The 22,642-nt window shown below is 40.1% G+C and overlaps 1 protein-coding gene across 2 annotated transcripts in view; it reads right to left on the bottom strand.

Annotated features, from left to right (window-relative positions):
• si:ch211-230g15.5 (polyhomeotic-like protein 3) overlaps positions 1–22,642 on the bottom strand; it is a 31,596-nt gene that overhangs the window by 4,865 nt on the left and 4,089 nt on the right. Inside the window, exons 2-11 of one of the 2 annotated variants that reach the window (XM_036558339.1) lie at positions 20,635–20,886; positions 19,276–19,350; positions 17,556–17,702; positions 14,312–14,425; positions 13,806–14,055; positions 8,746–9,608; positions 8,484–8,643; positions 6,526–6,776; positions 5,267–5,405; positions 2,515–2,629 (exon numbers count right to left, since the gene is read on the bottom strand). In XM_036558339.1, the coding sequence (XP_036414232.1) occupies positions 2,515–2,629; positions 5,267–5,405; positions 6,526–6,776; positions 8,484–8,643; positions 8,746–9,608; positions 13,806–14,055; positions 14,312–14,425; positions 17,556–17,702; positions 19,276–19,350; positions 20,635–20,859 (2,339 nt within the window). In that variant the 5' untranslated portion in view covers positions 20,860–20,886. The remainder of the gene's footprint in view (positions 1–2,514; positions 2,630–5,266; positions 5,406–6,525; positions 6,777–8,483; positions 8,644–8,745; positions 9,609–13,805; positions 14,056–14,311; positions 14,426–17,555; positions 17,703–19,275; positions 19,351–20,634; positions 20,887–22,642) is intronic. The other variant, XM_036558340.1, reaches the window with a different exon arrangement.

The following is a 22,642-nucleotide window of genomic DNA, read 5'->3' as shown; positions in this document are numbered from 1 at the left end:
GTTCAATTTTGCACAATAAAATTACTTCAGACTCACTTTTGTTGTTTAAAATGTTTCCTATTAAAAAGTCGAGACATCCCAGTATACTATGCCACTGTTAACCTACAAAAGAGGTTTACTTAAGCATCTTAGACGGGTTTAATGCAGGGAAAATGCAGACTTGATTGCTCACCTACAAACAGTTCCAGTTTTGTAAATCATACGTATTTCCAGAATCTATTCCATTAACATTACTGCATCACTGCAATGCACAGTTTAACTGAGTGACCTCCAAAACAGCTTACGGCTACTCTGAAAAGCGGTTAAACACAGTAGGACAGCAGAACAGTAGAAACACAGACAGAGAATCGGTGCATCAATGACCCCATTTCTCCATTTTAATTTCAGAGGTAACCATAACAGGAAGAGCAGCACAAAAAAAACTACCATAGGATGATGGACCAAAACCACAAAGCAGCTCAACGTTAATAAAGAACGTTATTTTTTTTATGCATTGCTGCCACATTCAGCTAAATTGCTACAGTAGAATATGTTGTTTACAAACTGAAATACTTTGCACTTATTTAAATAAATTACACTTTTTATTTGACCCTCAACCCTCAGACTTTGGCTGTTTCCTAGGAGAAAACCTCAGAGTGCTGCCTTAAACCACATCCTGTACCAGTCTGTTAATATGAATTAGGTGTGTGTGCGTTTTATTAATTCTCTTCCTGAAAACACAAAGGAATTGAGCTGATCTATTTCATTTTATCATATGCTCCTTTGTCGAGACTACATAGTCATAAAAAATGCTATTCTTGGAGAGAAAAATGTTATTCTTGGAGAGAAAGTCAGTTTCTTTTGGTACAAACAGGAACCACATTTAGACATTTCATATTTGTGGTTTGTTAACCCTGCAAAAACACTTTTCTTGCAGAAGAGATACTTTTATAAAAGAAGGCTTTTGTCTACTGCAGCCACGTGCTTTTGACAGACACGAGAAGCTTCTCTGGAATGGCAAAAACCCCAAACTTAAACCTGGAAAATGTCACTAATCCAACACGGTGCTTTCTTTGGTCCTCTCCATCTTACGTCCTATTACTGCAAAGCTTATATCTGAAGTCATTCACTGTTTTGATGCTGACACCAATATCGCTACTTTGAGTTTAATACCATCTTCTAAATGCAAAAAAAGATATATCCAAACATTAAATCTCTATATGAAACCAATACACAAAAGTCTCTACAATGTGGTGGTGTCTCAATACAATACATTTTTCAATACAGCAAATCAAGGAGCGCCTGAATATGTGCTTTGTGTTCATATGTTAACTTTAATAGGTTAACGTTTGCCAGTCTAACAAATAATAAGTCCACCAGTATAACAAGAGGTTATTCATTCTGAGGTCAAGATTCAATTCGATTTCAACATTTTACATGTTAAGATCTTATTATTTACTATAAAAGTTCTCTTCTCAACTTTTGCAGCCCGCCGCTCCGCGGTCTAACAAATAAAACCCCAAAATCACAACCCCTAGAATATGGAACTGATTTATAAGCCAGTTTTTTGTGGGTGCATGTACGACAAAAGCCCCTCCCCCTCCCTGCAAACTTTCCTCTAATAAGCTGCACCCAGATGCCTAGATCAGATAGTTGACAGTGGTTTCAAGATGACAAATTACAGACCATCAAAAGAAACCGAGAAGTGTATCAGCGACAGTTTTAAATTAGATTATTCTACATGTTTTGAAATTGTCACACCATTAATCTAATGTAAAAATCCAGAAAATATAGAACCTGTTTTCTCTGTTTTCCAGCAGCATCGTGCCCAGCAGTCTTGGATTTAGAAGACTGTGTAGTGGAGGTGTTCAGAGACACCTCATTCACGTACCATTCGTAAGAAGAAACTTCTTCTTAAAACCCACTCACGCAGCTTTCACAAAGATACTGACCTTCGCCAGTGTTTTCTTATTGGGATTTGTTCTCAGGTAAGAACAGAATCGCCACACACTCAAGAGCACAAAGGTGAGAACAGTTCTGCGGTTGAAGAACACGTCAAGAATCTAACGTAGACTTTTTCTTAGGACCTTTCTCAGGAACAAATTTAAGAAACAACTTAGGAAGATATTGGTGATTGAGGCTCATTGTTATTTGTTAAGTGTGCACTTGTTTGTTCTATATAGCTTCGACTGCTCATGGTAATAACATGCTTATTGGCGAATCATCCATCCAAATTTCAGAGCATGAATGCTTAGTGGCTCACTAACACTGACAAGGCTGACTACTTTGGTGCTGAAATTTGCTAAGGGACAACACTGAACCTTTTAACCCTCAGTGGCATTGAAGTGGTTTTGTTGTTAACATAGATTTTTCCAGTTTATCCTCGGCTTGTCAGCTGCCAGCTAAGACATATAACACTGCATTATATGTTTTTTCCCTGTACACATTAAAATTCCATGTGTGTTGTTCTCCATCTGAACATTTTGACTGAGAAATGTATGATTTTTAGTTTTTAGTTTTCACAGACACCCCTACCTCTTGGCGCAGGACTTGGAGCAGAAGCGTTTGGAGCGGGGGAATGTTTGGGCAGTGCCTTTCCTCTTACAGAACTGGCACTGCAGCACCAGCCTGTGTCCCCCTCCTACACCATCTACAGAGAGATCATACAGAGAATGTCCATTCAGTCCAACACTCTGCGGTTCACACACACCTCCAGTTACATACAGCACACAGCTCTTATTCTCGTCTGATATTCATCCCATGTCAGTGCCTTGAACTACATTGAATGTCAGAACTCCTTTGAAGAGATCTGTGCTTGAGCTTCATCAGTTCTGCACTGGAGTTATGAGGCTAATGTAGCTAATATGTAATAGAAGCTTATACGCCAACTATTAGCTTGGTTCAAACACATGCCTAAATCTCATACTCGAGGAATTCCACAGATTATGTGTTTTGATATGAAACGGTGCATTGTAAAAAAACAGCAGTGGTACTGATAGGAACCAGGGGCTCGCAACGTTTACAATGCATTTTATTTACTATCCAAAATAATGTGTGCTGTGGGTAATGGTCATAAATCCTAGAACAGAAGTTTCTTTGGGGACTATGTTGCCTTACAACACCCTGCCTGCCCCTCTCTGCCATGAATGGATTTAAAAAACATACATTTCAGCTCAAAAGCTTGTCTGAAAACTATCGGAAAACAATGTCTTGGGCATCAGGCAGCGTATTCATAACCATTTTATCTAATAACTTTCTGTGAGGGAGCTTTTAGAGCTATTAAATGCTTCAGACATCTAGTTCCTATTGGCACTATGAACAATTCTGTAAGATTCCCTGGAACAGTGCATTGCATAAATCAGCTGCTTGGTTGCTGTACTTTGTTAGTTTCAGATGTTCTATGCAAAATAATTACCTGTCAGATACAGAGCAAGGTGTGCATTACTCTTCATGCCCTCCATTATTTCTGTCTAATGCCGGAAAGCCACAGCAATATTCACTCTAGACAAGTCATTTTCTTTTCTGATTCGTTTAACAGTGTAAGTCATCATAAGTAGTGGCAGAATTGGCAATATTCGCATCATTTTCTCTGCTGTTACTTTTACTCTTAACCAGCTGTCGCAACAAGTCTCATCAGAACTAGGTTTGTACCCTGCCGCCTGCATGGCTGAGTTACAGCTCTGCGCTGTGTGCTAGGGATGTGCGATATGATTGACAGACAAGTAGACACAAATCCTTGATCAGATTAGCTGACAGGAAAGTAAACACACCTCCTCGTCCTGATTGGCTGAAAATAGGGTGGTCCATTCATTGTTTTTCTTCCCTGTTTACAGACCCTGAAGCAGCCAGAGAGACCAGATTTTCTCCTCGGAGCATGTTTGGCAGCTGCCAGAATGTGAGGAATATTACAGTTGGACCATCATTCAAATGTGTCAAGCGGTCGCGCTATATGTGTGCCGGCATTGGTAATGCAGTATACTGCGTTATTAAACGTGCAAAGAAAAGTTATTGTGGACATTTTGAAATACCATCACTGCAATTTAGTCAAACAAGCGGCAGTTTTTCCGGAGATTTTGTAGACATTTTGTAGACATTTTCCGGAGATTTTGTAGACATGCTTTCACCAACACCCACTTCGCTCTAACATTCTGATCACATTACGGAGCCTGTAAACAATCACAACAGCCACAGCACGGCAGAAGGAGGAGCAGACGTAGAACTTTTTATCCATCAGAACGGTGAAAACTCACGTCACTAAGGAAAAAAAGCTCATTCTCACGAATACATGTTAAAGCAATAGAACACGAGAGGGAGTGTGTTATCGCAAAATATCATCACTGCCGTGATGTTATTCGTGATAACACATGATCTCGAGTGTTCCATTCCTTTTATACAACAGTTAAATAAATAAAGTAAGAAATTAATAAACTGGGCCGTGAATGCGGCGTTTAATATGTTTTAATGTTCGCAGTTCCTTCACCAAATTATAGTTCCTTAACAAGCAGCTTGTTGCTACGTCAGAGTAACGAACTCCACTCACTCACTGCACAGACAGCAGTTAATTCCCCAGCTCCTTACACTAAATTCCCAAACTGGGAACAGAAGAACAGCTAAACAACCTGGAATAAGCCAGAAATGAACCCAATACCATTTGCCAAACGCGTAGTTTCATCTTCTGACCAAATTGGACTGAGCCGTAAAACTGCTGCAATATCAAGGTTAGCTTTGTTTTGTCAATTGTTGCCAGATCAATATTAATGTTGTTTTATTCCAGCCAGTCTGTAAAGCATCTTACAGCCCATTTTGTTTGGCGAATGGTATTGGGTTCATTTCTGGCTGATTCCATCTATATGGCTAATTACATCTATATCATATTTATAACTTATAACACAATATTGTGATAATATTGTGAAGGGTGATAAAAGATCAGGTCATTATTATTTTGAGCTTTTTTAAAAAAAAAACAAAAAAACAAAAAACTTATATGGACCATAAACAGACAGTAAGGAGAAAATTTTGCCTTTAGGATGGCTGATACTGCTGTTTGCAATGATGCAATGTTTGTGTTTTATAAGCTATTTTAGCCTCTTAGCTCCAGTGCTCCAAACGTCAGACGCCAAACATGTCTTGGCTGATCACCTACATTTGTGGTAAGGGCAAAATTGTGTAAGTTAGATTTTTTATCTATTGCTGTAATTAAAAACTGATAGTACAGTAACAGTGTGTATAACATTCATCACACATGCAGTAGAATATCGCCACAGAAACACTGATACGTGGTACCCACTGTTTGTAACCCTGCTCTCATCATCCGAGTCAGTGGAGTCGTCTGGGGGTTCTGAGGCGGCGGGAAATAAGTCTGGCCCACTCACTCCATTCACTCCCGAGCCACAGTGTGGGCCCACCATGAGCGATGACCGGCTGACCTGAGGGATTAGAATTAGAAGGGTAAGGGTAAGGTCAAAAAGTAAAATATTTGTCATTCATTGTTGTATCAAAATAACAGACTCAAATTGAATTGAGAAGAAATCTGAGATGTTATGTTGTGTTGTGTTTTCTGCAAAATCATAATCAAATTGAATCCTTGTGATACCACTTTTTCCCTTCTGATACAGATACTGACACCTGATCCTTGAATATTAGCCAACACAGTACCAATCTAAACTCTATCTAACCTAACTAGCCTAACTAGCCCTAACCTAACTAGTACTTATATTTTATATAATTCCACTTTTTATTATATATATAATTATATATATATTATATATATATATTATATATATATATATATATAAATATAAAACTGTGTTATATTTACTAAACTCCAGCAGAGTCTGACACTTGGAGATGTATATATAAATATATTTATATATATATATATATATATACACCTATTTTTGATCATTTACTCATTATTATATAATTAGTATTATTTCCATATTTTTGTTGAGCAGCATGGTTAAAAACAATAATAATAATGATAATAATAATAATATAAAATTTTCTTTGGGATCAATAAAGTATATCTATCTATCTATCTATCTATCTATCTAGAACAATATATAGATAAACCTATAATATACTATAATATAAGCAGGCAGCAACTTCTCTGGCTTGGCAAAAACTGTGCTGCATGCTGTTTCACTTCCAAATTACTCATTTCAGAAGTAATTTGCCTCATACACGTCTCATCCATCTACATTTACATCTCCAAGTGTCAGACTCTGCTGGAGTTTAGTAAATATAACACAGTTGGTACCAGCTGTTTTTAGCAGATTTCTCGGCTTAATGTGAGCAAAAGGCCCCGAGATCACGCCACTGTGTGACGCAGCTCACTGCTGGTTGTCAGCTCATAACGATGCTGTGTTTAAGTGCCAGCATGGACACAGAAGAAGTCAGTATTAGCTATTACATCTCAAACTATCAGAACTATCTCAAAATGCCCTATGCCAAACTTAAGATTATAGCTGAAGTAAACTGAAGGAGCTGACATTTGTCATGCGAGGCACACTTAGGCCTGATCAGTATGGCTGCTGTGTGGTGTACCGGGAATGGCTCCAGTCCTTCCTGAATGATGAAGCCCTCCACCAGGTGGGTGAGGATGAGTGGTTTGGCTGTATCTGGACAGTGCTGCGGTTCTGCTGGTCCCGTGTTGCTGGAGGAGGGCCTCTGAGCGGGCTGCCTGTCCAACGCGGCTGGAAATTTGGGAGGAGAGCTGCAGCTGGCAGGGGATGCATCCGATGGACGTATCACAGAGGACTGGACTGGTGACAGGTCAGAGGACAGGCTGGATATGGCTAAAGAAAACAATGAAGTTTGTTAGAGTCTTAGCTCCTCTTTGCTTATACACCATGAAGTCTGTGTGTGTTTGGTTTAATTATTTCTCACTCACAGTTCACTGATATACGCAGAGAAATTGAGTCAAAAGTGCTGCCTATGATGCTGTCTACAACAGCTGAGAGTGACAGAGAGCAATGCAACATGGTGCATTGCACCGTTTTACAGACATGAAACCTCAAGAGCAGGAACTAATCCATTGCAGCGATATATATATATATATATATATATATATATACACATACATACACACACATACACATACACACATATACTCAGTTCATTGAGTCCAAAAATTATATTCAATATTAAGTTGTTTTCTAAGTATTTTGATTTATTGTTTAAAAATCAGTTGCTTACCATAACAAAAGGTCAATGTGCACCACATCTGGCATTTTGTTCTGAGCCCTCACATCAACTATAAATAGAAGCTACTTTTCCCATCATTTGTGTTCTATTGTATAGGTCTGTGTCTTCAAGACCCACCACAATACCTTGTGGTGTGAGGCTAATTTTCAGTGTTGTGTGTAGGAGTGGGCGATCAAATAGCTCAGTGCGGGTGGGGGTGGGACAACACATATGTGTTCATAAATCCTGCAAATGAATGAATGGCCTAAATAAAATAAAGGCAATCATTCAATAATAAGCAGATATAAATAATATATAACAGTTTGCTCTTAAGGGAGGAAAGTGTAAATACATGACAGTAAAGCTTGAAGGCTAAAAGCAAGTTTGACATCTGGCAGGTATTTTCAATCATGACTAAGATGGAAACCACCGATCTACGGAACAGCAGGTGAGAGCAGGCCAAAGCGTTTAGACCGTGGGACGAAATCTTGCAGAAGTGGGTGAAAACGAAACTTATCGGTTACCTGCTGACCTCTACTCTACTGGCTCCAAAACGGCACGTTGTGTGACCCATCCTCTAAATTTTATGTAGTATAATGTTACAAATAATAGAAACTGCATGTTTAGCTAGCCAAGTTATCCACTGTATGTTATGTGAGGCTAGAAAGTTACATTGCACAATCTAATAACAGCTGACCTGCTTTATCTGCTGTATGCTACTGATATTGCATTTAAATCTGTTACTCAATTATGAACAAACGCCTAGTCTAAAAACATGGTATAAAGTAATGTAGTAAGCTAGTTTGCATTTGAAGCCTCAAGCTCTTAAATGATGTGTGGTTTATTTACGTTCACACTTGACGTACACCCTGTACACATCCTAAAGGCTTTGTGAGGCCATGCAATACTACATTTGAATGCTCGTTTGCTGTTAGGATACAGTTTATAGCAGAGCTCCCAGACCCAGACACCCCACAATATGCACATTTCTGCGTTTCACCTCATCTACCACACCGAATTTAGCTCAATAAATAAATAACAAACGCCTCACGTGCTTGGTCAAGTGTACTGATGCAAGGAAAACTTAAAAATGTGTAGAGCACTGATTCCGGGAACCAACTTTATAAGGGTTGAAACCACAAACAAGAAGCGCTATGACTGGACCGTCTGAACACAGCAGAAGCTTTAAAACAACTATAAGTTCTCCCATTGCTACATACAAGATACATTCACCATGCAGTTCCTGGTTATGGCTGTAATGCTGAGACATTCTGAAAGTTTAACCAGTTAAACGCAGCGGTTAGATGCACCCTGTGTACCTGAGTGATTGTCTGAGTGAGTGGACATGTCTTCACACAGGTCCTCTCGTTCAGCAGGTAATGCTACAACCGAAGCAGAATGAGTCTCTGACTTCTGAGACAGCTTAGTCTGGCCTTCGCTCTTTGACTCCTCCGTGCAGGTGGCCGGCCTCTTACAAACCTGTGAGATACAGAGATGTGAAGCCTCAACACAACCAAAAAACCGAGATACAGGGTGGCTGATACTGTGGTGCATCCACAATAAATATCCAGTCTAACTCACCGTGGACTTGTCCACAGCTTCTCCAGACTGCAGCGTTACTGTGACACTCTGTGCTGTTTGGTTTGGTTCCACACCTTTCGTTTGGGATGCTGTGAGTTTAAGATCTTGGGGAGCTGCTTCCATTCCATCTGCTTGCTTCCTCTTCTCCTTGGAGCTTTTCTGCTCCTTCGATGCATCTACTGTGAACGTTGGGCTTTGGGAAGTGAGGGAAGATTGTGGAGGTGCTGAGGAGTTGCTGCTGGTGGATACAAGGGGGAGAACAGGAGAGGGAGGGGAGGCTCTCTGGGGGGAGGCCAGCCGTGGTGCAGCGGTGATGAGTGGGTTGGCCGGGGTCTGTCTAGAAGGAGACAGCTGCACCAGCTGAAGGTTTGAAGTCTGTGGTGACTGGACAGGACACTCCGGCTTAGCCAGTACTGGAGAAAGGAGAGGCTTCGGCTGGACGAGATCATGCGGTGGTGACACAGTGGCTGCCTTTGACTGGCCGTTGGTGGTGCACTGGGCAGAGGCGGAGGACAGTGCGATCCTCAGTAGCTGCTTGGTGGCCAGCAAGGAGCCACCTGGAGAAGAGGAGCTGAGGGGCAGGGTCATGGTGGGTGGTGTAAGGTGGGATCTGCTGGGAGTGGGGACCGTGATGGCCACAGGAGAGGCCTGTGCTGACGTACTTTGGGAGGGCTGGGTGGACGGACAGCGCTTCAGCTCGGGAAGAGGCTTCTTTGGTGCAGTCGGAGGGGAAGTGGGGTGAGTGTGCCTCTGGGGGAACGGGTGCTGGGGGATGCTGATCTGGCTGTGGGGTCTTTTCAGGCTGCCGCTGCTGGCTGGGCTCTGCTTGGCCATGGCATGGGACTGGGCTGGGGCGTACAGGGCTGGGAACACAGACAGTCATTTCAGAATTTTACTCATAAAGCAGAAAATACATGTGAAGAGTTTTCACTTTGAGTTGTACTGAGTGTTTTACCAACCAAGTGCTCACGTGTGGCAGACTGCAGAAGCCAAAAACCAAAAAAAATTAAATAAATAAAATGTCTAAATGAGGTTTTACAGCTTTTTAATTGTTTTATATCTATATTTATTATATTTTATATTTTATATATGGAACATGATTAATTATTCCTTGAAAGGTTGAGTTTAATACGTCTTTCTTTACTTTTGAAAGGGGATTTGAGCATAAAACATTCTTCATAGTTCAATGGTTGAGATCTAAAGAGTGGTTTAATGTAAAATGGTTCACTGTAGCGAAACTTATGAATTTCTTTACACTGGTGGTGATAAGAACCTGGTGTCTCAATGTCTACAATACAAATACAGTCAATTAAAGTCAAGTCAAGTGGTCTTTATTGTTATTCCTCCCTATAACTTGTATACATTGGAACAAACTGTCGTTCTTCAGATTCCATGGTGCAACACACAACTGCAGCACATTACATAAGACTGCATACAGTGCAGATACATGACATTATGAAATGAGAGCAAAATATACAATAAATACAGCAGACAATAAATATACAGAACAATAAACACACAGGACAATAAATACCAGACAGGACAACAAAACAATTATATACGCAAAGGCACCATACATGTGTACATATGCCTATCGCTGTTGTTGGAACAAAACCTCGTATTTTCAAAATGATAAATTTACAGGAGAAGGAAAAACCTTCTTTACTTTCAATGTAAGTCAATGGAACCAGACTTTTTGTCATTTTGGGCCGTTTCTTTTGGTCCATTCATCATGAAATTTACACACAATGTAAAGGGAAACAGGCATTTTCGAAGTATGTCAAAAACTGAAAAACGGCAAAAATGGAGATACGAGGTTTTGTTCTGACAGCAGCGATATAAATATAGAAGCCTGGACACACATCAAAGCAGCATGTGAGTAATGAAGAAACTAATGTAAACATTTTAACTGTAAACTGTACAGAAGGATTAAAGTTTTATAGCAGCATTCAAATAATAAAGTGTAATTTAAAGTGTAAAAGTGCAGTGATGGTAAAGGGGTGTGTGATTAGTGGTGAATTCTGGGTCCAGATTAGTCGGCGTCAGTGCATTCAAGAATCTGACCGCCTTGGGAAAGAAGTTGTTGCAGAGTCTTGTGGTGGTGGAACGGATGCTCAGCTGTCCTCACAATCTGCTGTTGGGTCCTGTGGTCCGAGACGGACCACTTCCCTTACCAGAAAGTAAGACAGCTGGTCAGGACGCTCTCTACTGTCCCCCTGTAGAATGTAGTGAGGATGGAAAGGGGAAGATTCGCTCTATTCATCCTTTGTGGGATGTGGAGTCGCTTCTAGGCTTTCTCGGCTGGGCAGGTGGTGTTGAGGGCCCAGGTGAGGACACTGATGATGTGCATACTTAGAGCTTTTGACTGAACCATCGATGTGCAGTGGAGAGCGATCACAGCAAGTCCTCCGGAAATATACAATCATCTCTTGCTTTTTATCAACATTGAAAAACAGACTGTTGTCTCCACATCAGTGTGCAAGCTGCTCCACCTTCTCCCTGTTTACTCACCAAAATCACCAGTGAACCTTCTGAGGTTTTACATGTAATAGTGATGATGGTGATAAATCTGAAGAAATAAGTTTCCTATGGCTACTGTTTGTCTTTCAACACCCTGCATGTATCTCTCTACCGTGAAACACATTTTAGACCAAGACTTTATTTCCAAACTATTATAAAACAGTATTTCAGGTATCAGGAAATACATTTGCAACCATGTCATATAATAGGTTTGTAAAGGAGCTTTCAGAGGCATTTAATGCTTCACACATCATATATTCTATCACCATCAATTCTGACTCTTTTCCAGTCTCTCTAGAATGGAGCATTTCACATCAAACCACTCTGAATTACTTTATTTAGACTTTAATGATTTAATTATGCTGGAAATTTCAGTGGAATTCCCCTTTAAGATGTTGAAGTGGGCAAATGAGAAGAATAAAGAACATCAAGTTATCGATCAAATAAATGTGTGTGTGAGTAAAACTAACCAAATGTGTATGTGAGGAAGAGTGGCGGGTGTGTGTGCGTTCCCCTTCGTCAGCTGATCCACCTCACAGTAGAAAACTTTAGAAAACAGCGAAAATACCGCCAGATACTGGAACGACCTCATTCACGTTAAACATAAACAATGTGGCAGAAAAACTGAAACACCCAATGTAAGCGATTACACCAGTTATTAATGTAAAGTTAGTCAGACTTAAGATGTCTTAATAATTCAAAAGGTACGGCTTGCAAAAGTTGTTTTTTAAGAAACAAAGTCAAAATTTCACAATGTGAAGGGCTTCTGCAGACCGTCACACACATATTGCTACGCAAGCATTATGAGGTTATTAAGCATCATCCAAAATAGAAGATGCCGAACTATATTTCTCAACCTACCTAATAATTTTACTGCTGTTTACATCAGATGTACTCACTATGCTAGTTAAGGATAATAAAACATTAACTAAAATTTGCTCTCATTCTCATTAAAAGGACAGAACACTGTGTTTGTCTAGCTTTAGCATAATTAGCCAATACTGGCTCTCTTTTTTCGTCTACTCTTTACGTGTTTAGCTACAGAATTCTGAGGCGCTAGAGATTCTGACTGTGCTTATGTTAAGGTTAATGACTGAAGAGCATGACTAGATAATAAAAACGTGTTAGCAGTAGACTTTCATAGAGTAGTGTCTTTACACAAGCCTGTGTTTGAATATATGTGATGAATGCGATAAAAAAAATCACCATAATTACCAAACAATCTCAACTTCTGTTAACGCAGAACTATATTTCTCAACCTTCTCCTTAATAATTTACTCCAGTTTCCATCGTTAGAACTATTAGTTGAACTATTGAAGGGCTCACTATAAAGCCTGTGCTAGTTAAGGCTAATGACAATAAAACAAGCTGAAGGTTGAGGTGTGTTAGGACAGATGGTGGTTTCCTCTCCTATCTGTAATCGTTACTTTGCAATTGTTCTTGAATGTTAGTGTTAGAGTTAAAGCACAGAGAAGCTTGATGAGATATGGAAAGTATATTCTTAGTCGATTTTCATAAAGTAGTATGTTTTTACAAATACCTGTTTAAAAATAAAAAATTATTGAAGAATATGATACATAAAAAAAAACTTAAAGGTTAGCATATGGGTCTTTCTCCATCTGGAGTGGGAATTCAGGTGGATACATTTTTAAAAAATACATTTCTTTCATCCCAAAAGTAAATAATCTTAATATGTCCATTAACATCTCCTATTATCATATATTAATTTATATTTCAAACATGTTTTACAGTCACTGGTGTTGTATAAATGGTGTAACACCAGTGACTGTGACTCCAGTGACATTCTAGTTAAAACTGAGGATTCTGTAAACTGGCTGACACATTGGTGGTCAGGTAACCCTGTGCGACTATTTAAAGTCAGTGCTAAAAATGATAATATGGCATTATTTTGATAAAACTGTAATAAACCAGCCATTAAAGCACATAACACTGGTGTCACATAGACGTTATGTGCTGCCTGATAAACAAAATTATTAATAAATTAATGAAATATAGTGAGTGAGTGTGACTCGCCTCCTCATGCCTTGAGATGCTTCCTCTCTGATGAGCCTCGACTCAAAGAAGCAGTTTAGTAGAGTTGAAAATACTGTGTTAAAATGTAAAATAAGAGTCCTGATAACACCAGTGACCACAATCTGAGACAAATATTTTTTTTAAATAATATTTTTTAAATGTCATTATGTAATGATATAAAAAGTAAACATGAATCTGTTTTATACAAATGTCTGTTGAAAACTGTTTTTGTGACGAGCTGTTTTACAGATGCAGAGCGACTATGAAACAGGATAAAAAAAGAAAAATCAGAGAATCATAAAGGAAAAGTGTTATTTAATCGTCGGTCAACTGTGTAAATGTACATACTAACTTTTGGAGCTAATATTTTAAGCACTTTTTTAAACCCTGCAACCTCTGTGACGTGGTTTCCCCTCCAAATGGAGAATGACCCTTATACTGAATTTTGGAACATGCTCATTAAACGCTGTCAGTGAGCATACCAGACATTCAGTGAAAGTACTTACAAGGAGGTGGAACCGTAAGATGGCGTACGGGCGGAGGTTTGAGTGTCAGTGTGGGGGGCTGTGGGGTCGAGCCCTCAGCCTTGGTTGTTGCCTCTTTCCCAGAAGGTATTGGGCAGGGCCTCAGAGTGAAAGTGGGCGCCCTCGGGCGGGAAAGGGCCGGGGGCTGACGCGGGGCAGCAGACTTGAGTGGGAGGTTCGGGGGGATGGTCAGAGTGCCAGGGGGAGGGTGGCGGAGCGTCAAGCTCTGGAGCTGGAGCCCAAGAGAGAGAGAGAGAGCACAGAGGTGACGTTAGACCATACACACACTCACAGGCATGGTCAGCATGGTCAGTCACTGTGAAAGGGTTTAGAAACATCAAATATGGTGATGGGCTGATGTCTTGCTGTAGTAATACACACTATCACACAAATAACTACCACATTCTGTGACTGTGCCTTGAAAGTGACTGAAGGGAGAATTTACAAATAATGGGGTGATTTTGGACGGGATCAAGTGAAAAGCTCACCTGTGAAGAGGGGAATCGGGGTGAAGAGGAGGAGGGAGAGGAGGAAGAAGAGGAGGAGGAGGAGGAGGAGGAGAGGACAGGTGCATCAGGTCGCACTGCAGACGTTAGAATCAACTGCCAGAGCAGACATATAGAGATGAAGAAGATATGAGAAAGCAAGAAAAGGCAACGAGAAGCTTCTAGAAACTACTAGATGTATAAGCCACTGGTTTCCCACGTGTTGAGATCTACTTGTGTGGGCGTGAGGGTGAGTTTCACAGTAAAGTGAAGAGCTTTTGATGTGGTAAAGAGAAACCTTTCCGCCTTTAAAACCTGTGCGCATGCACCAACAGCAGGCCTTCACAAGACCCCAGTGTGTGAGCTTTTTAATCTATGGCCAATGACAACGCTAAAGAAAAAAAACCAAAAAAAACAAAAAAAACATGTTAATCATCTAACACTAAATTTTCACTTTCCATAAGTCAGTTTGCCCCCTGTTCGCCTCTCCTGCTAAAAAGGAAGTTACCAAACCATTCAGAAGTGTGGAAGTAACGGCTCATTGAAATGACATGAACAAAGTGGCGTGAGGAAGCTCAGTGAGAGTGGGTGGAACAAACAAGCAAGCAGAGCTCCACACACTTCACAAAGCTTTCAAATACTTTGGCCTCGGAAACCAAAGTTTCCATCCACTTTCAAAAGTGAGGTTAGAGCAGTACACTGTACATCAAAATCACCAGTGCGGAACTAGCACCAACCATGCTAAACTAACAGTCACCATGCTGAACTACCACCTACTTTGATCAGTTAGTACATATAGAGTACCAGGGTAAGTAATATGGCAACAAAAACAAAATGAATAAAATAAAAAGTGATTTTTTTTCTAACTTTAAAATTTAGAAGCTCATCCGCACAAGAGGTGCTGCTCCATCTTAGCATACATTTTTTTGTGCTCGTGTGTAGGGCTCTCACAATTTCTCACTTACTTTACTTAAAAAAATGAATTGCTTAAACCTTACGTTCTCCATCAATTAGCTTAATGATTAGTGGATTTGTGTTTTTAGGAATTTGAATGACAAACAGGGGGTTGGCAAGTCATCATAAAGCCATGTTTAGCAGATTCTCTCCAAGGGACAGCTATTAGCACTCAAGTGGCTTCCGTGTTCATCACTGAAAGAGAGGAAACCCACACCAGCAGGATCTCAGGAATGCACATATGATTGTAGTAACAAATTTCATGCATATTTAGGCTCGACTGAATGAAATGTGCACATAAAATAAAAGGTTTAGTTGAACTAAGTCTAAGCTGGACAGGCTGCCAGGCTCCTGTGATAATATTGAGAGTTAGGCTTCACTGTGAAACTACACACAAAGTAAAGAACATGCCACCTGAATGTCTGTTACAAGTGTCAAATGTTTATGGTTTATGTAAAGTAGGAAAACAAACATATCGTCACTGTCCAAAGAAAAACGAGCATCTCCGAAATTGTAACTTTACAAAAGAGGGCAAAAACGTTCCTTATGTTTAATGTAAGTTAATGTAAAATGATTTTATTCTAAGCTATTTTGGAGCATTTTTATTGGTCTATTCATCATGAAATTTTCACACAACGTAAAGAATAGCTGCCATGCTCACATTATGCAGAAAAGTAAAAATTGAAAAAAAGGAGATACATGTTTTTCATGTTTTTCTTCAACAATATGCTGCTTGATTATTCACCAAAATCATCAGTAGATGTTACTCAATTACTAATATAATTAACAGTGACAGCCCTACACATGTGTGCAGTTAACTGGGACAGTGGGTCTATGGGGCGATCAGGCCAGGTTAGGCAAACAGTTTTCTTTATATTCTCCCATCTTTTTCTTGATGCTTGACAAATGTTTAACTTCACCATTTACTTACATTTTAACGTAAAATCTTGATTTTGACGTTTGGCCTATTACTGTTAATTCAAATGAAACGATGTAACTGTGAAAATCACCAGCCCAACAGTGTACATTGAAGTCCAGCTGGACACGAACACTATAAGAGTCAATTCAACACCGGGGAACTTGCTGTGTGTCTTTCTGAGTATTGAAGGCAAAGCAGGGAGCTCGGTGTGAAACGTGGGTGTGATTAAGCATTAACAGATAGTAACTGTGATACCACAGGACTGCCTTACTACACTTCTAATATATAAAAGGGCAACCTTTAAACAGCAATCTCAGCAACTTATTTAAAGAGGTGCTGCTCAAATGTTTTTAAAATGGGCACCTTGTCTGAGACATTTGTGCAAACTCAGGAATTCAGATATCATATTTGGCTGCTTTGACTATGAGAGAGATAAAGCAATAGATGAGGAGGTGGAGCAACAGGTGGATACCCTTTGTATCATTTGATCTGTGTCTTTTTACAAATGTAAGCAAATACATATCCCGTTCTTTGGAATTCAAATGGAATATTCGAAGGCGAAAATGAGACACATCTTAACCAAAGGCACTCACTGTTGTACTGCAGGCAGAAGAGCAGTTAACACTGTAAATGTAGCCAACATGTTCAACCAACAGCACTTATTTACTGTGCTTTCTGAATGTTACTTGCTCCTCATACAGTACTTCTTTCATTGCATGAGCTTGAGGTTAAAACATCAGACTTCACCCAAACTTTAAGTTACACAGTGATTTAACTATCCATGACTAAACCCTCTCTCCAAGACGTGAATGAGACCCTTTGTCCCTCCTATTTTAAGCAACATTTTTTTTTGTATAACACTAGGAACAGGAAACAACATTTCTTGTGCACACTATTTTTGCTCCAAGTCCTGTCCTAAGAATAGACCCTGTCCCTAACTGACTGACTCCCATTTGTTGAAATTTGCAAGCACAAGAGTTTTAAGGAACGTCACGCAGTGTTGGTGGTGCCATTTTGGGATCGGCAATATCAATAATATCACATTTGCTGTGGCTGCAAGAATCACAAAGCACAATAAAGTGGACAAACAATGTTTTAACACAGCTGTCATAAAGAGGGACCAATTTTCTCCCACTAAGACCCAATTATACAGCTACATCATACTGAAGAATTCTGACTTTCCCTGGCATCAGCTAGCTAAGAAAACTGCATTTAGCAGTATATCTTGCAAACCAGCAGGGCAGAAAGCATGGTCCAGCTTAACTAGACTCACCTAGCCTTCTTTGTTCTGCACAGGCAGATTACCTACTATTACTGGTGCTCATTTAAGTAGAACATTGTTAGCAGAGGAGTGGAGAAACAGTGCTCTCCTACCATCTGAGCTCTCAGGAGCATCTGGTCCTGGCTGCAGGGGCTCTTCCCAAGGAGCAGAGTCTGGGGAGAGATCTTGCGGGCAGCGCCGGTGGAGCTCTGGCTGGCTCTGACCAGTGGCGGTGACCCCGGCATGGTGGGCACTGAGACCTGAGGGAAAAGTCATTAGAGAACTGGATCAGATGCGAAGTGTGGGTGGCTCATAGCTCAATAAATGGAACACCACAAGCGCCTGAACACGGGTGAGACCAGAATAGATATGAAAACTATTATCACAGTTTCTACTATCATTGCAGTATTGTTTCAATGTATATGAACAACATGTAAAAAGCAGTATTACATGTTAAATCAACTCACAGTTACTTCAGTAGACTTTTATTGAAACAGTTTTCTTTGTAACGGCCAATAAAACTCAAATTTAAAGCTGCACTAAGTAAGATTTGGGGATTTGGAGACCTCTCTGGTGGTAATGTGTAATCACACGCAATGTGCAACATTTTGTAATTGTCGGTTGTGCTTCAGACCTCTTCCTCAACCAGATAAATCTGATGATTGTGAGAGCGCTGAAAGAATATTTGACAGAATTCAGTCAAAACTTGGTGGCGGACACGTCCTCCGAGAACGCAAGTGAATTATTTATAACTGGCATCATACAGTGATCAGGCATAACATTATGACCACCTCCTTGTTTCTACACTCATTATCCATTTTATCAGCTCCACTTACTACATAGGTGCACTTTGTAGTTCTACAGTTACAGACTGTAGTCCATCTGTTTCTCTGCATACTTTGTTAGCCCCCTTTTACCCTGTTCTTCAGTGGTCAGGACCCCCATGGACCCTCATAGAGCAGTTACTATTTGGGTGGTGGATCATTCTCAACACTGCAGTAACACTGACATGGTTGTGGTGTGTTAGTGTGTGTTGCGCTGGTCTGAGTGGATCAGACACAGCAGTGCTGCTGGAGTTTTTAAACACCTCAGTGTCACTGCTGGACTGAGAATAGTCCACCAACCAAAAATATCCAGCCAACAGTGTCCTATGGGCAGCGTCCTGTGACCACTGATGAAGGACTAGAGGATGACCAACACAAACTGTGCATCAGCAGATGAGCTATCGTCTCTGACTTTACATCTACAAGGTGGACCGACAAGGTAGGAGTGTCTAATAGAGTGGACAGTGAGTGGACACAGTGTTTAAAAACTCCAGCAGCACTGCTGTGTCTGTGTATGTGCTCACTATATTTAATGTGTTCTTTTTTCTCCTGACTGAGAAATGCTACTTTTAACAAAAAAAATAAATGTAGTGCTGCTTCGAGTAAGTAAAAATGATCACCAACAGTATCATTATTTAATATTCAAATTATAAGTATGTAAGCAAAAAGGATATAGGATGCTGGGATATTTTCATCCACGTGACTTTTCAAAAATATGATAAACATGCCCAGTTATTGGAATTATTACAATTTTAAAAAGCTCTATTCCTATTGAAGTATATTACTAAGCCTCGTAGCTGTCCCATCCCTACCCCTGAACAACATGAATGAGTGTTTATCCAGTGGGAGGCGGAGAGTGAAGCAGGAGTACAAGTGAACGTTGGGTGTGATGCAATCATTCTGTATGCAAATCAAGGACTTGATGACACCTGCAATGTCGTTTGGTTTCTTCAAGAGAGGGAGATAAAAAGGGGGTTGGGGACTGGTGAGCTCTTGTGTTGCTACATACCATTTTCTGAGTCTGTTGCGATGATGAAACAGAAGCCGAGAAGGCCGGAGCCAGCCTGTCTCCAAACAGATTGACCTGACAAGAAAAGACTGAAAATTACAATCCGCACAAACAACCATGCCCCTCTCATCGTGCCCAATTTGTTGCGCAGAAAATGAGATGAAACACATGGCATGATCAAAGAGCTCTGATGGAAGTAGCAAAAAAAGGTTAACGTCCATCAAAGGTGTGCACTGAAATATATATGGATGCAAGGAACTCGTGCCATGCCAATAGTAAGGCCACAGCGGGTTGATCAGAGAGATGGAAGGACGTCGGAGAGGTACGAGGAGGGGAAAGAGGTGATCAAACTGTGGAGAATCACAAAGCATAGGTTCCTGAACAATAAAGAAACTGGAGCACCTGCACCCTGACTTACTAGTAGGAATCAGCTATATGTTTTAGCCCCTCCACATTTTATCTGAGCAAAAAGTTCCCCTGAAGCTGTTGCTGTTGGACTACATACACCTCCTGCAGCAACTGCACAATTACCCTGAGGTTGCCAATTGGCCTACGGGAGGGCAGGGGTCAGCAATATGCGTCTCTTTTACTGCCCCTTTGCTGCTCTACAGCAGAATTCGATTTTTATATAAAAATAAAATAATCCTCCTTTGCAGTAAAATAATTATTTGCAGTTAAATAAAGCTTTGCCAAGCGTTCAAACACATAGTTTTAACAATACATGGTCTGAAATTGGTGCGCAGACTGCTGGTCACATAGCAACGTGGACAACAATCTTGCCTAGCTAGTAGCTAACGAAATGGCAAAGAAGAGAAAGATTAAATTCTCAATGTTCATCTTGAGAGATGAAGAGACAGACTCATTTGCATTTATATGCACTCCAGCTGGTTTCTCGATATGTGTAATCTGCAACGAGAATCACCAAAAAGTGGAACACTGACAGACATTAAAAAAAAACAAAAAAACATTTAACTTCTGCGGAAAAGTGTCCTGCAGAGCAATGTAGGTCTGTGCTTTTGTTTATTTTATATTACATTACATTATATTGTAATTTTCAGCTTTTACTAGGACATTAGCTCATACTGAGACACATTTACAGCCAAGATGGAAAACATTACAACCATAAAATGGACATAAAATGCTGTGACTCCCATGGTGGTTTGATTTTTGTAGAAATGGGACAGAATGGCTCTTCTTAACACGCGTGTTGCTGACCCTGACCCGAGCACCAGCACAAGGAGAGGAAGACGAAGACAAGAACCACATAAAGACAGAGTATGTTGTGGGGACACAAGGTGCCAAGTGGTAGTCTGCAGATGTGCGCGAACCAGGCAGCTAAAAACAGATCTGGACAGTTACCTGTACAACCTTCCTGTCTGTGGGGGGAGGCTGATTATGGAAGGTGGTGACTGCTGTAAGGGCTGGGGTGCTTTTCGGAGTGCCATTGGCCTGCTGAGAAGGAGTCACCGTAGAGGTGGTAGTGGTGGTGATGGAGGAGATGGTGGTAGTAGTAGTGGTGGTGGTCGTTGCATTGTTGCTTGCACTCTTAGCAGTCTCGGGTTTCGCTTGAGGCTCCTTGTCCATTGCTCTGCACTCTATGGACACTGGAAGCTGAAAAAGAGTTCGAAAGGAAGTTTATGAATAAACTGTACAATTAAAGTAACAGTAAACACTTACTCATTACCGCAAACATAACTCATCAGTCATGATGTGTTTGGAATCTGAAGTTTGCTTCTTAAGTTTTGCTCCAGAGCCACAAGGCTAATGTAGCTAACCCATTGAGAAAGCTAATTCCACAGCAATTAGCACTGCGCTAACTGCATACCTAAATCATCAGACACTTGACTTATATCAGACTGAGTAATCTCAAACAGACATGCTGACACTATGCAATACTTATTAGAAGACAAGAGGAAGTGTGTTATTGCAAATAACAACAAGGCTGTGATCCGGTCACAGGCATGAGCTGAAGGCGAGTTTCATAGATTATCTCAGCCGTGTTGTTATTTGCCTATTTTACTGCTAGTCCTGCAAAATAAAGAAAAATATCTATCAAATATGCTTTAATAGTGGCAATTCCTCCCGCCACAAGAAGTAGTACCCTTTTACTTAAGGATTGAGCCATAAACTGCCACAATATCAGGTTCAGCTTCTCAATATTTGCCCAATGAACAAGAATGTTGTTTTGTTCCAGCCCGTCTGTAAAGCCTTTCACAGCTCATCATCGTTTTTGGCTAATTACAGTTTGCATAGTTGTTCCGTCAACCAAAAAACTTGTTTATGAACAAAGACGGGTTCACAATTTGATGTAGGCCTGCTGTCAGAAACTGACCAAACAAGCTGCAGTTCAAATATTATCTTTGAGACCTTATCTACTATCTGTGTGCATTTTCTGCTTGCGTATTAATTTGAATCTAGTAGCACTAAACCACAACGTAAGTCCAGTCATTACTTAGCAACTGGTGCTTTGCAGAATGACGCAGTTATTGTGAAAGAATGCTTCTCAACCAGAAGTGTTCTTAGAACTAACCGCTGTATGTTATCTCTAAAAATGGACACAGATATGCACTAAAACCAGGATTTATAACGGCTGTTACTATTGTTTTTAGCTATACGACTTACTTTTATTTACAGATAACAGCGTGTCATACAGCATCAGTCTATTTGAGATCACTAAACAACTCAACTCAGCTTGAAGTGAGTACGCGACGATCTAGATATACAGTTTACAAGACGCAATTCGCAGAAGTATAAGCTTCCGTGACTTGTTAGCTACATTAGACTCAGCGCTCTGCTACAAAAGTAAAGAAGCAAACATCAATAAGACACCAAACATGTCTTGGCTAACAAACTACATTTGGAATTATGTGAACTTGATTTCTTTTTTTTTTTTGCAATAAATCTACTGTATCTTTCAACCAATTACATTTTTTTCTCTGACTTTCATTACAGATATAGTCATATGCAAAACTTTGCAGGTTTTTTTAATGTATTTTCTAAGAGATAGTAAGTTGACACATCCGCTATAAGGACATTTTAATGTACAATTACTGTTTATTCGCTGAATTTAACATAAAAACATAAATGTGGCCTGCGCAAAAGTTATGGCACGTTTTATATTTTGTTGTTTTTTTCCAAAATGTTAAACTCAAATAAATAAATAAACAGAGACACTAAAAACACTAAAACTCTAAAACTTGCAGAAAAAATCCATATTAAAGTGTGTTCTCTGTAGAGGATGCATTAACTCATTTTCAAGTCAAATCAACAAAATGTAAAATATGACCAGGAGTGTTCAAATTTATGCATATGACTGTACGGCTAATTTAACTATGCATCCACACACACAAAATCCAACGGTTCCCAG

This window comes from Colossoma macropomum, unplaced genomic scaffold, assembly GCF_904425465.1.
Source record: "Colossoma macropomum unplaced genomic scaffold, Colossoma_macropomum, whole genome shotgun sequence".
NCBI lineage: Eukaryota > Metazoa > Chordata > Actinopteri > Characiformes > Serrasalmidae > Colossoma > Colossoma macropomum.
This window is presented reverse-complemented; position numbering and strand designations above follow the sequence as displayed.